The sequence below is a fragment of the Ixodes scapularis genome, unplaced genomic scaffold, assembly GCF_016920785.2.
Source record: "Ixodes scapularis isolate PalLabHiFi unplaced genomic scaffold, ASM1692078v2 PGA_scaffold4__175_contigs__length_147842914, whole genome shotgun sequence".
Taxonomy (NCBI): Eukaryota; Metazoa; Arthropoda; class Arachnida; order Ixodida; family Ixodidae; genus Ixodes; species Ixodes scapularis.
In genome coordinates this window covers 127,754,531-127,766,917 of record NW_024609879.1, presented here as the reverse complement: position 1 = coordinate 127,766,917, position 12,387 = coordinate 127,754,531, and the positions used below count along the sequence as shown (strand labels likewise).

Genomic DNA, 12,387 nt, shown 5'->3' with positions numbered 1-12,387 from the left:
GAAATTGTTTTTAGTATATATTCATATTAATAATAAAAATAGGGTTCAAAATATCTACCATATATAATTAAAAAAAAGCTTTTCTGAACATTTTCAATGCTCATAGCCTGCGTTTTAGATATTGAGTTCCATGTGACAGACGCAAATGCAAGTCGCGTGACCTTACCAAAGAATTGAAAAGGCGCGTAAAAGAGTGGGGGTTCCAAGACTCTTCGTCGATGGAGATAATATTACTAGCGCTTTGTTAGGATTGCATATGACAAAGGATATATGGTTTCTGAAAGTTAAACCACTATCGAAACATACGCCACGATCTTTTATGAGTGAAACACGCTCTTATGGCATTCCGTCGAGATTATATGTAAAATCAACAATGCCGTCGGAAAAAAGGATTACACGTTTGTCTTTAAGGGGTTGAGAGTGAGGTTCTTTCGAATGTTACGTTGCCGTGGTGCCTGGTTTTGGTGGGCGAATGCGCGTCATGCGTAAATATGGTATTTTCACTTAAGGAAAAAACATATGTAATCACTGCCAGCTTAAAAAAAGAAATTAGGGTGTAAATTTTTATGTCCAAGCAACTTGCTTTTTTTTTTTTTTTTGAAAAGGGGGGGGGGGGCGGGGGCGTTCTTATTTATTAATGCCTTAATCTAAGGGTTGCCGGGATTCGCCACGTTTTCCGTTTCTTGGCTGTCAGTGAGTGACTTTAGTACTCTCGATGAAAATAGGCCTGATCTCAATCCCTCTCTCCTAAATTTTGTGAATACTCGGGATTGTAGCAACTCCTTCCCTGACAAGATCACGATGAATGTTTTAGTGTTTATAATGCGCCGGTAATTCGCTTCTTTGTTTTTTTTTTTCTCTCTCTCTTTTTCACGCACTTTTGATTTCATGAAACGATTGCTCATTTCAGTATGGTGTTAATATGTAAATATGGGCTATAAATGTGTCCCCGTCTCTATTTTTTTTTTTTTTTTTTGCCTGCTTTTAAAACTATTATAAGTTTATATTGCGGTTCGAGAACGCACACACGTCAAAATGATGAACCGGAAGCTTGACCAACATTTGTCAAATAAACAAATTAAAAACGGGCTCCTTCGTTCTTATCATCGCAATATGTGTGTTTCTGCTTATATGATGCGTCAGGCTGCACACATATAATAGAAACGAACGCGAACACTAAGTCTTTTTTTTTCTCGCCAAATAAGCCTTCTTTATTATTCCTCAAGACTGCATACGCACACAGTCGGTGGCGCAAGGCCACTCGACTTTCAAATTCGCTGTGATGCATCTCGCGATCCGACTTTCCCGGATTGTTCTCCGGTCACGTCTTTGGTTCGGCTAAAGTCAACAACGCCTTCCATTGTCGCGTCCAATTTCCATCGGGAATCGCGAGGAATTTCTGAAGAGGCCTTGAGGAACCACCAAGGCGTGGCACTGCGTATAAAAAACCGCGCTTCAAACTCATTTCGAACTGGTATCGTCATGGACATCAAGGGTAAGGTGGCGCTGATCACGGGGGCCGGTGGAGACTTCGGAAAAGGAGTCGCTAAGCTCTTGCTCGAAAGAAAGTGTAAGGTAAGTGCAAAGCAACAATACTTGGATAGATTAAATTTGAAACATAATTCAATTATAATTACAATTTTCTAACTTATTACGGCACAAAATTCATTCGCTTCATGAGCGATCCCCGAAAGTTTACTTCACAATTACTTTTTTTGCCTGTTTGAAGATCGTTTGTGACAACGATAATTTCTAGTTGTTCTGTTCCAATTGTATAAGGATTCGTTGAAATCCACATGTTTTGCAACCATCCCGTTTGAACCTATTGTTTCACCAAATGCTTTGCTCATCATAGCTTTTCTGAGAACCATATGTTTCGTTATTTTGCTACATTAGAAAGGTTTCGAGAGCGTCATGTTTTTTTTCTTAAAGTAAATTGAAATTTAAAGCAAAGCAACCAACACCATCTGAATAGCACGGCGCTTGTACTTGCTCTGGATTTGGTTTCCGCAATCCACCAAGAGCGACGAGCAGACTGGACGCGAGAACTAAACCGGCGTTCGGCTGGTGCACGTGTCCACGGATTGGACAGGAGCGTGGGCGGAACGTCATCTAGATAGATGACGTAAAACTGTCAGTGCACAGGCCTTGCTCTCCAGGTGGCGTTGCCGCAACACAAATCGACCAAGCCTTACTGTTTTTTTTTTTTGTAACTATGGTCACATGCCTGTATGCCTGTAAAACATAAAGGTGCAAATGTTCCGTACATGCTGCGAGAAGGTGATAGAAGTGTAGAAACTTTGTTAACTTCGAAGAACATAACGCTAAATTTGTTAGTGGCACCGATTTAACCACCAAGAAACATGTGTTTCCTATTCCTCTTTCTAAATATATATATAGTTTTTTTCTGAGTTAACTTTATTGTGTCAAAAACCTTCCCGAGTGGCAAAACACGTTTTTTTGGGCGGAAACAGATGGTTGTAATTTTCATTTCAAAACCACTTTAAAAGTTGAGGGTACTGGGTCGCCAGTTCTACCAAAAAATAATGGCAAGTGGCACACATGTGGGAGTTTAGATTGCAGTATAGTGAACTGAGTTGTTCGACGCACGCACAAGGAACAAGCAGAATATTTTCGTTGCCCTCGACATCCTGTTTCAGCCTGTGGCCGGGACTGAATCGGGGAAAGTTTATATCTCGACTCCCAATAAAAACTGTCGGAAATAAACGATTTAACTCAATGCTTAGCATCCATGTCGTACATTGTTTGTCTAAATAATCTGCTTTAATTTACAGGGATAAATTCATTCTATAAACACAAGAAGAAACTAAGTTTTTTTTTTGCTTCCAGAAATTACGTGCGCTCACGCGGTTTGTATCATCAAGTACAGAATCGTGTCGTAAACATGATGTGCATATTCACGCGAACTATAAACATATATTGCAAACAATAAAAAGCCAAAACTCAAGGTTTAAGGTATTTCAGATGCAGGCAGGCGAAGTTCTTCTCACAGAACACTTTCTTTCTTTTGAAATAAAATCTTAAGATATGAATTGTTTGGATATCGACCAACATACGGAAAGACGATCTCAAACGCGACCTTCTAAAAGCTCCTCTTATAGCACGATTGGCGGACATACATTTTTCTTTTCAGTTTCCTTTAACTCAGTGTCAAGTTCCTGGCGTAGCTTTATGCATACTAATTTCAAAACAGGCGAAGCTGGCGATTAATTGCAATTTTTTAATATTGTTATGTGGTACAAGGTGTCACAATTTTTTTTTACCGCAAAAATAAATTAGGCATCACCTAACGCGCATTTTTCGCCCAAAGGTAGCGCAAGAGGTCACAACTAGATGCCAAAGTTTCAGCCCGATCCGATACCTTATTCAAAAGTTATGCGTGATTTTCTGAAAATTTCAATGGGAAAATGGAGCCCATTTTTGCCTGTTTCCGGTTTCTGGTGCCATAGAGAGCCTCATGTATTCGAAATCTCCGTTGGCCGCCATTTTCCCATTGAACTTTTCAGAAAATCACTTATAACATTTTAATATATATATATATATTAAAAGGTTTAATAAACATATAATAATAATAATAATAATAAATTTTTATTGGAACACGCATTTAACAAGGCAGATACACGGGCCTGTCAAAGCCAGAAGCGGCTTGTGGGACAGCACCCTACAATTCATGCTTGAAAGAGTCCCCACAAACAATAAGTTCACTGCTCAAATTCAATTACAGATGCAGAACAATGTAGGTGATGATGGTCATTCCAACATATGCAAACAGAAACATGCAGTCACAACTTCTTCCTAATACCTTGAAGTGATTCTTTCAATTTTTTTAAAGAGTCCACAGCATAGATATCATCTGGTAAATTGTTGAAAATAAATGGAACGTAAAAATTTTGCACTCTTTTTCCGTACTTTGTTTCTACGAAAGGCACTTCAAACCGCTCAACACGCCGAAGAGGTCTACATAAGACACGAGGTACCTTAAAAGTATCGCTCCAGAAGTATTTTAGAACAACCGTTTGTACAAGTAAAGGATAAAAAAAAGGCAAGCCCAAGCATGTTAGCATTTATTCTTCAGTTTGTGACGTTGCACCGTACATTATGCTTTTAAATATTCCTTTTAAAACTGAGTCAATTTTTTTGCCCCATAGTCCTGGGCTGTGACCAAAAATAGTTATTCCGTAGCGTAATACACTGTATGCTAAAGCGTGAGTTATTGTCTTTTTGGTTGAAATGGGTATTAGAGATTTGGCGTTATACAGAAAACAGGATACTTTTCGCAGTTTTCTACAAAGTTGGGATAAATGGGCTTTCCACGACAAGTCACTCTCAAATTGTATTCCTAGATAGTTAACTTCATCAACATAAGACACAGGACGGCAGTCGCAAGGTGTACACCGAGATGTATGCATATAAAGTGGATAATCGGTAGTTATAAGTTTAAGTGGGTTATCAGAACCTATAGTTTCGCTTCATATCATTTATATACATTTTGATATGTTCATTAGACAGTATATGAAATATTTTTATTTCAATACAGAAGGCAATCCTAAAATGGCATTATTCACTTCAAAATGAATAACCAATAACTATCATCTGCTTGGTAAAAGGAGGGCAGTGGAAAGCGTTAAAAATTGTGGGGCTTGTTATTTCTTTTTGTTTTCAATAGATATCGCCACTGCATACCTGTGACCTACGACTTAAAGGGGAACAAAAAGTAAGGGCGCAAACGAGCTGGTGTACATTGCACATGGTTGAAAAAAACCCGAGACTGCGGGTAAACGACACAACACTAAAAAGTCTCTACTTAGAGACTTTTTAGTGTTGTGTCGTTCACCCGCAGAGGCTAGTCCGCAGAATACAAGGAACACTTGCAGAAGAACCATAATCTGAACTCGAAGCGGGCGTTAGAAGAAAACTACTATTTCTCATGGACAATATGTATGTGACTCGAGCCTTTAGCGTGAGCTGGATAATTAAGTACACCGTACACCGTAGCGCTCTTGACGTCCTCAAATGGCACTTATAATATTCGAGCAGATACTAAATTATCTGGAACCGGAACACCATAAGTTTCGAAACTGATTTTTCCCTCCGAAGATTGTTTCTCCACGTAACGCATAAATAGTCTTTTTGCTCAAAAGCCGAATAACGCCAATAACATAAACTCGTGGCTTGGGTCATTCGGACATCTATATAAACTACAAAGCATTAAAGCATTAAAGAAAGCAAAAAAATATTACAATTTTCACTCTTATTCTTGAATCGAACAAGGTTCAATTCACCATAGCCCCATATCGACGTCGCGACTTGTTTTTCATTCTCGCGGGAAGCGCGCATACGTCCTGGGAGTTTTATACAATGCAATCACTCGTTAATATTTATAACCTTTAATTTGCGTGACATTATTTGGGACTAGTTTTGCCAAAATGCACGTCAAAATCGATCTTTTGAATGCTGCAGCTTGAGAGTGCCATTATTTCTCTTTCCTTTTGTCAAGATCGACTCCTTCGACACATATATATGCTACAGACATTGCAAAAACGGTTTCATCATACCCGCAATCTGGAAAAGACAAGACATAAACTTCTAAAAAAAACTTATATTTTTGTTCGGATGTCATATATTATAATTGATAATTTACGCACTTACGCACGATAAGTTAAGAACGTATTCACAAAGCCGCGGGGTTTTGTTAATCTATAGGTTATTCCTGTCTTACTGTCAGAATGTCGCTGCATGGGTATATATCGGGAGGGCGATAGAAACGGGAACCGTCTTTCACCGCCCTATTCTTTGCATGCGTTTAGGTTGCTATTGTGGATAACCGAAAAGAAGCAGGAGAAAATGCACAGCGAGACCTTGCCAAATCGTTCGGAAGGGACAACGTCATCTTTCTGCAATGCGACGTCACGAACGAAGAAGAATTCGAGAGTAAGTTAATCTCAATTTTTCTCTTTAATTGTTTATATAAAAACGGAAATACTGCACCGTATATGATTTTTCTCTTAAAAAAAATAGAGCTATGTTGTGTTTTATACATTTGTATTGCCACGTTTGGTGAGAAAATGCTCTGCGCACGCTCTATTCCGGCAACCGCGGACAACTGCACATTAACAAGCCCTTGAAATTACGAGCGTTTTGGAGTAGGAAGGCTGTAAACGCCTATTGGCTACAAAAAAATTACGTCCTTACTGTTCTGAACTATAACCGGAAGTTACGTTTCTTTTTTGTAGCCAATAGGCGTTTGCTCCTGCTTTGAAACACTTTTTCTTGTGACGGTCACCATCTTGAATATTGACGCAGCCTGGTTACTGTTCATGTTGTTTTCTAAATCCCGTGCATTGTGCGCTTTCACCATGATAACACATGTTTCTGCCTGTCAAAGCCAGCTGCTAATTTTTGTCTTTTTAGTTCATGAAGCTCATAAGTTTATTTTTTTAGTATGGAAGCTTCTAGAAGGAACACTAAACTCCCTCCCTAAAAAAAAAAAAAAAATTAAGTACCACGGTAGGGCACACATTTTCTAAAATAAAATGTCAAAAGAAAAAAAAAAAAAGCTTCGCCCACATTATATACTGATGTCGCGAGACTGATTTGAAGTCGCACGCGATTTCGTAATATGCCTTTACGGTCGGAGTTGGCGTCTGTGTTTCGGAATCGCTCCTAACACAAAATTACTCTCGCGAAGTAAATATTGCACCCAGATTTTTCTCTTTTTTGGCCGGAAGAGTTTATTGTGTAAGAAACCTGTCTTTTCCAAGCTCTTATAAATGTTCTTCTTTTTAGCTTGGTATATCTTAATTCGCCATAGTTTAGATCTAGATGTTTGCGTTTGAATCCGAGCGTGACTTTGAAGTTAATCCTCGATGCCTCTGCAACAGACGCTTTTATCGAAGCCATCAACAAGTTCGGCAAACTGAACATCGTCGTGAACAGCGCAGGTGTGGCTGAACTTCCCAACTGGAGGAAAGTGTACGCCATCAACACGGTATGCACAACCTAATTCTCAAAATATTGTCCGTTAAAAAAAAAAAAAATAAACGATGGTTTTGTTTTAATATACGTTCTATAGTCGGCGATGCAACGTCATAAATACATCGTCAAACCTTTGACGGCACCTATGGGTGATTTTCTGTACTTTCGGCAGAGTACATTAGCCAAGTCTTACAACGAGAGAATACTCTGTCGCCATCTATGGGGTAGGGAACACCGTATACTTCCTACTTTCTTTTTCTTCGCGTATCACTATATTTTTCTTAATGGGTTTAGAAACAGTTGTCAATGTTACAAGCGACCCATGTCTAATAGATATAGTACACGTACATTTCATCTCGGAAATACTGCAAAACCTTCGCTCTAGTGAAATGCAGTTCCAGGGCCGCCTCATAGGTGGCGCCAACGTGCCAGTGTGTTTAAAGGGACATCCACAGGGTATTTATGCTCTCCAAGGTTTTTATTTGTACGTGACATATGAAAACGCAACTACCCAGAACACAATTTGCTGCTCGAAATTCGTGTTCTTTCCACCCGAAAACTGCCGATCGAGAACTGGACGGTTTGAGTCGCGCTCACTCTCTTCTCCGTTTTCACGCGCCGTTCTTTATGGTTTAGACACACACACTAAATATAATCAAGGCCGTGGGTTATCGAGGGCACACACTCAATATTCAAAATATTGCTCCTAACTCAAATGATACCAATTTTTTTTTTACTTCTAAAAAACTGCACATACGATGACTAAAAAAAAAGAAAGTTGCACAGTTACGTGATTTTCGGCAACTCTATCCTCCTATATATTTCTTCTTCCTCCCCAGTTCACTTTCGGTTTCGGTTTAGAGCAGGTGCGTTTTCCGACTTCATTAAAAATATAAGTGACGCTGCAGTACAATATTGATTGGGTATTCTTCTAACAGCATGAAAAAAATCGTCTGGCCAAATATAACGTCTAGTCTGGCAAAATAAAATGGTGTTGTCTCTTTAAAGAATCGCCTGGTACAATATTAAAAAAAAATGTGTGTGTGTGGGGGGGGGGGGGGAGAGTTAGTGAGTTTTTAAAGAGGGTTCTCGCGTCAAAAGAGATCAAAAGAACTTGGTCGTAAGGAAACGGAAGCGTATGAACCTGACAAAATCGTGACGTCACCCTCACTACGGCGTTTTTAGTAGGACGAGTTCTGCTCCCATCGACGGCAATAAGAGCAAAGTCAGACTCTAAACTTTGACAGTGTTGATTTAGGAACGTCATGACCAGTCTTTCACCGCATTTTTTACGCACCATCATACTTGTCGCTTGCTACTCATAATCTCGGTCGTGACGTCAGTGACAGGAACGATAAGAGGGCGCTTTTACGCGGTACAGTGATTTTTTTTACAAGGTCTTTATAATGACGAGACGTGTTGGATTTTGTGAATGACAGATCATGTTCTTGATAATTTCTGTATGATACCAGTTTTTTTTTTTCAGACGTAAATTTGGTGGTTTTTAAGGAATGCTATGAATAAGATTACGTGCGGACGAATGGCACCAAGTTTGGATTAGACAGGGGATGGTGGGCTCTGCACCGGGTAAAAACTATCTAGGAAAAAAAAAAGTTTTTTCAGTCGAAATTTGTTTTTGTTGTTTTTAAACCACATTAAGTTTGGGGGTGCCAGTTGTACTCACGGCGGGATACGGATACGGGCAAGATATTCCAATCGTGTTTATGAACAAAAAAAAAAAAAGCGGTATTAAGTGAGGGACAAAATGATAACCATGACAATCGGTTGCCCAAGTACGTATGTTGCAATTTTGAGTGTGTGCCTGCGCGTATGTGTGCGTGCGTTTATGTGTGTGCGTGTGTGACGTGACATGACGTGACCGATGCGTACACCACGGCTGATAGAAATATGATACGAAGCGCCTCAAGATATTGAGCTTCAACGTTTTAACAGATGGCCGTGTACTCTGGCAACCTCTTGGGCTTGAAACATATGGACAAGAGTCGCGGTTGGGAGGGTGGACATATCGTCAACGTGGCCTCCATTACAGGTATGCCTGAAATGTTCTTCAGTTGTTTCTAAGACAATATAGACTTTAATAGGCAATATAAACATCGGCATCATGTGAGAAATCGTTCAGGTTAACGTCGTTCCGTAGGATTTAGCGCCGAGCTTAATACAGTGCATGAGCGACGCACGAAGTGTCGATAGTAGGTTTTATGTAGATGATTATTTTCAGGTGTAGAACATCGGCCTCAAAGTCGAACTTATATTTCATTGTGACAAGCTTGGAGTCGAAAGCCTATGGGCATTAAATATACTAATATGTTCGTTTAAATATTTATCACTGCACACAGTTGTGCCCTGATGTTGTTTTTTACTTCAAACGAAAAAGGTAAAAAGAAACAAAACAAAGTTCTAGCGTTTTCGTTAACATTTTTATTGTTATGCGAATTCGAGTTTTTTGACAACGTACTTGCGTACCGTCTGAACCGACTTTTATGAGATTGTAAAGACGGAAGCTTGAGCGGGTTGGTAATTTATAATAACTGCAACAGCGCAAAAAAAAGAGAAAAAAGGAAGGGCCACACAAAGAAGGACGTACAAATAAGGCGTTCAGCGCCCTTGTTTGTCCTTTCTTGCGTGTGTCTTGGCTTCGTCCTTGTAATTTTTTTTTTAGCTTTTGTAGTTATTAGCTTTATGGGACAGAGCAGCACTAAAGCGGAGAACTCTGCGCAAAACATGACAACACTGGTACCGCCGTTTCGTCTCGCTAAGTGATATTAGCAGACGCCTAGAGGGAATTCATTTCTTTTAACTTACTACAATATCGGTTATTTTCAATACCGCGATGCTCAAAGGTCCTCGCCTTCAAAACCAACTTGTTTTAAACTCCAGGTTTTATGGCCTGTCCTCCCGTGCCGTCCTACGCAAGCGCAAAAGCAGCAGTCATCTCCTTCACTCGCGCCTTTGGGGTAAGTTCCCGGCCAAGTCCTGCTGTCCCTCTATGGTCACTGACATGTTAGCAGGGTGCGGTTAATCATGTTCACGCTTCTTGCTTCGTGATTGGTCTTTGGCTTTTGGTATCGCGGTTGACGCCGCAACCTGATCGGCTGCGGCGCGATAATGAGATGCACATGCGCGAGACAATTGCTGCGCCCTGCGTTTCTTGAGAAGGCAGTGACTTTACAAGTATGGTGCCTCGAAGGCGTCTCCGACAGGTGTGTTTTACCACGCTGCCGCCGACCGCGATCCTGGCGGTGTAACAGCAGTGGTAGTAGTGGTTGTGGCAGACGCCTGTTCTGCGGCGGGTCGCTCATATCCAGCTTGACAGTCCACGGAAGCTTCGGCAATCAGGAATTGGGACGCTACGACGACAGCGGGCGACACTCGCGTTGGCTCCTGCTTTTGGGGCTGAACTTTTACGGCCGACCACCAGGATCGCGACATCCGACAGCGTGACACTCCTGCTTTTGTTACGTCATTTGTTTGCCACTTATGGACCACTTTGGATGCACGGACGGATGGAGAGGAGGATGGAGGATGGAGATTGAAGGCGTGGGGAAAATAGTAGCAAAAGGTAACAGCGCGAAATTGTGCACGTAGACCCTTCAGAACCCCGAATCGTACCCTTCAGAACCGTTAAGACCCTTCCGAAAATGTGCACGTAGACCCTTCAGAACCCCGAATCGTACCCTTCAGAACCGTTAAGACCCTTTGGAATCTACGTATACTGCGGGATACCGCTCTCCGTTCCCTTTCAGAGCGACATTTTCTTCAAGAGGACCGGTGTCACCGTGAACTGCATTTGTCCGGATGCTATGGACACTCCTCTGCTGAAAGGACTGCTGGATGCCTGCGTGCATGGGGGCCCAGAAGCAATCGCTGTTGGGAAATATTTCCAAGAAAGCATCCTCGAGTAAGAAATATTATTCTGCTATAGGCAATGGAATCGAACACCACGTGCACACGTACACATAGCTCAATGACCCGGAATTTTTCGCATGGATGAGTAAGCCACGGAAATGCGTATAGACAATTAAAGACATACCAGCGTGTGGTCGCGCAACACTACAGCCTGATCGACCTTAGAAACTCCAGGCTGCCAATGGTACACGCACAGCGGACACACCATACGCCCGCTAGGGCTGCAAACTTCCTTCTATCAAAACTAACGCACGAGACAATTAATGGACCTGAATGAATGGATGGATGAATCCGGCTGAGCCCTTTTGATCGGGCGGTAGCTTACGCCACCTAGCCATTTTTTTTTTCGAGTAACGAGTGCCGTCTGGGGTGTTGTTCGCGAACTACAAATGAAGAGCAGCACAACATGCCTCCGCCCGTCGGAACACGTTGGCATCGTGCCGTTGTATCGGTTTTAAGTGTTTTTTATACCCCATACTATCAATACTAAGAACAAACAAAGCGTGAAAATAGACTAATAGGCGCGAAGATAGACGCTGACAATGCTGCTGTCGCCATTTTCGTAGAGCACTGTTCCAAGTGAGAAGATGGCGACAGAGGGAGTGTACGCATGCGCACAAGCTTACTGGAAAAATGTCCATTATAGCCGCCTTCCTGGGGTGTACACCTTTCGAGCGCTTATCACCCAGGAGAGAAGTGTCGAGTCGCAGGGCTGGGGACACAAACACCGTTGGACAATCAATTAATTAATCAACCGCTTCATTGATTAATTATGCAACCAACAAATCAATGAACGAATCAATCAATCAAAGTTGTAATTAGAGAACCACTGGTGGGGGGGGGGTGCACAGAAGGCAACGACAAGCCTGGAGAGGCGACAGCGATCCACAGCCCCGTTAGACAAATATGGCAGAGATGAGGTGTCTGTTGGAAAGTGTGTATCATGTGCATGATATACAGATGGTCACGTTTGGCAAATGTGTTTGTGTGTCTGTGGACAGCCTTTGACGCACAGGCACCGCAAATGTACCGATTCAATGTACTTCTTGTTTTACAGTCCAGAAAAGGTGGCGCTGGGCGTCATCAAGTTGATCGAGGAAAGAGTCAACGGAGCTGCTCTCATCGCCCTGCGCACGAAGGAATTTGTTTACCGCAAATTTGACATGTGAACGTGCTTTACTCAACAGATAATATATCGACTATTCCCTTAAAAAAACAATAATCCCAACCGACCACCACCAGTATTTACGAACGTGCTTATTAGGGTTGTGGAATCAATCGATTGAGCTACCATAAAACGATTAATGGATCACTCGTAATAGTCGACTGATTTCTTTAACCAATTTATAGGTCAGATACGGGCCCTTTTTATGGGGGTTTTCCGGTAAAAAGCGATACACTAAAAGTATACATTCATAGATATATTTTTATTTATTTTTTAGAAGTGCGCCATCTCGTAGCTGC

The 12,387-nt window shown here is 41.4% G+C and overlaps 1 protein-coding gene across 1 annotated transcript; it reads left to right on the top strand.

Annotated features, from left to right (window-relative positions):
• Positions 1 to 481: 481 nt before the first annotated feature.
• Positions 482 to 12,092, top strand: LOC8052617 (15-hydroxyprostaglandin dehydrogenase [NAD(+)]-like). Its single transcript, XM_042293705.1, has 8 exons — positions 482 to 494; positions 1,406 to 1,575; positions 5,829 to 5,952; positions 6,903 to 7,009; positions 8,950 to 9,046; positions 9,895 to 9,971; positions 10,761 to 10,915; positions 11,981 to 12,092. The coding sequence occupies exons 1-8, from the start codon at positions 482 to 484 to the stop codon at positions 12,090 to 12,092; spliced, it is 855 nt and encodes a 284-aa protein (XP_042149639.1).
• The last annotated feature ends 295 nt before the right edge of the window (positions 12,093 to 12,387 follow it).

Excerpts from the sequence above, each read along its gene's own strand:
- LOC8052617 (XM_042293705.1), top strand. Across the intron at positions 5,953-6,902 it reads GAACGAAGAAGAATTCGAGA|ACGCTTTTATCGAAGCCATC; the intron begins GTAAGTTAATCT and ends CCTCTGCAACAG. Across the intron at positions 10,916-11,980 it reads TTCCAAGAAAGCATCCTCGA|TCCAGAAAAGGTGGCGCTGG; the intron begins GTAAGAAATATT and ends CTTGTTTTACAG.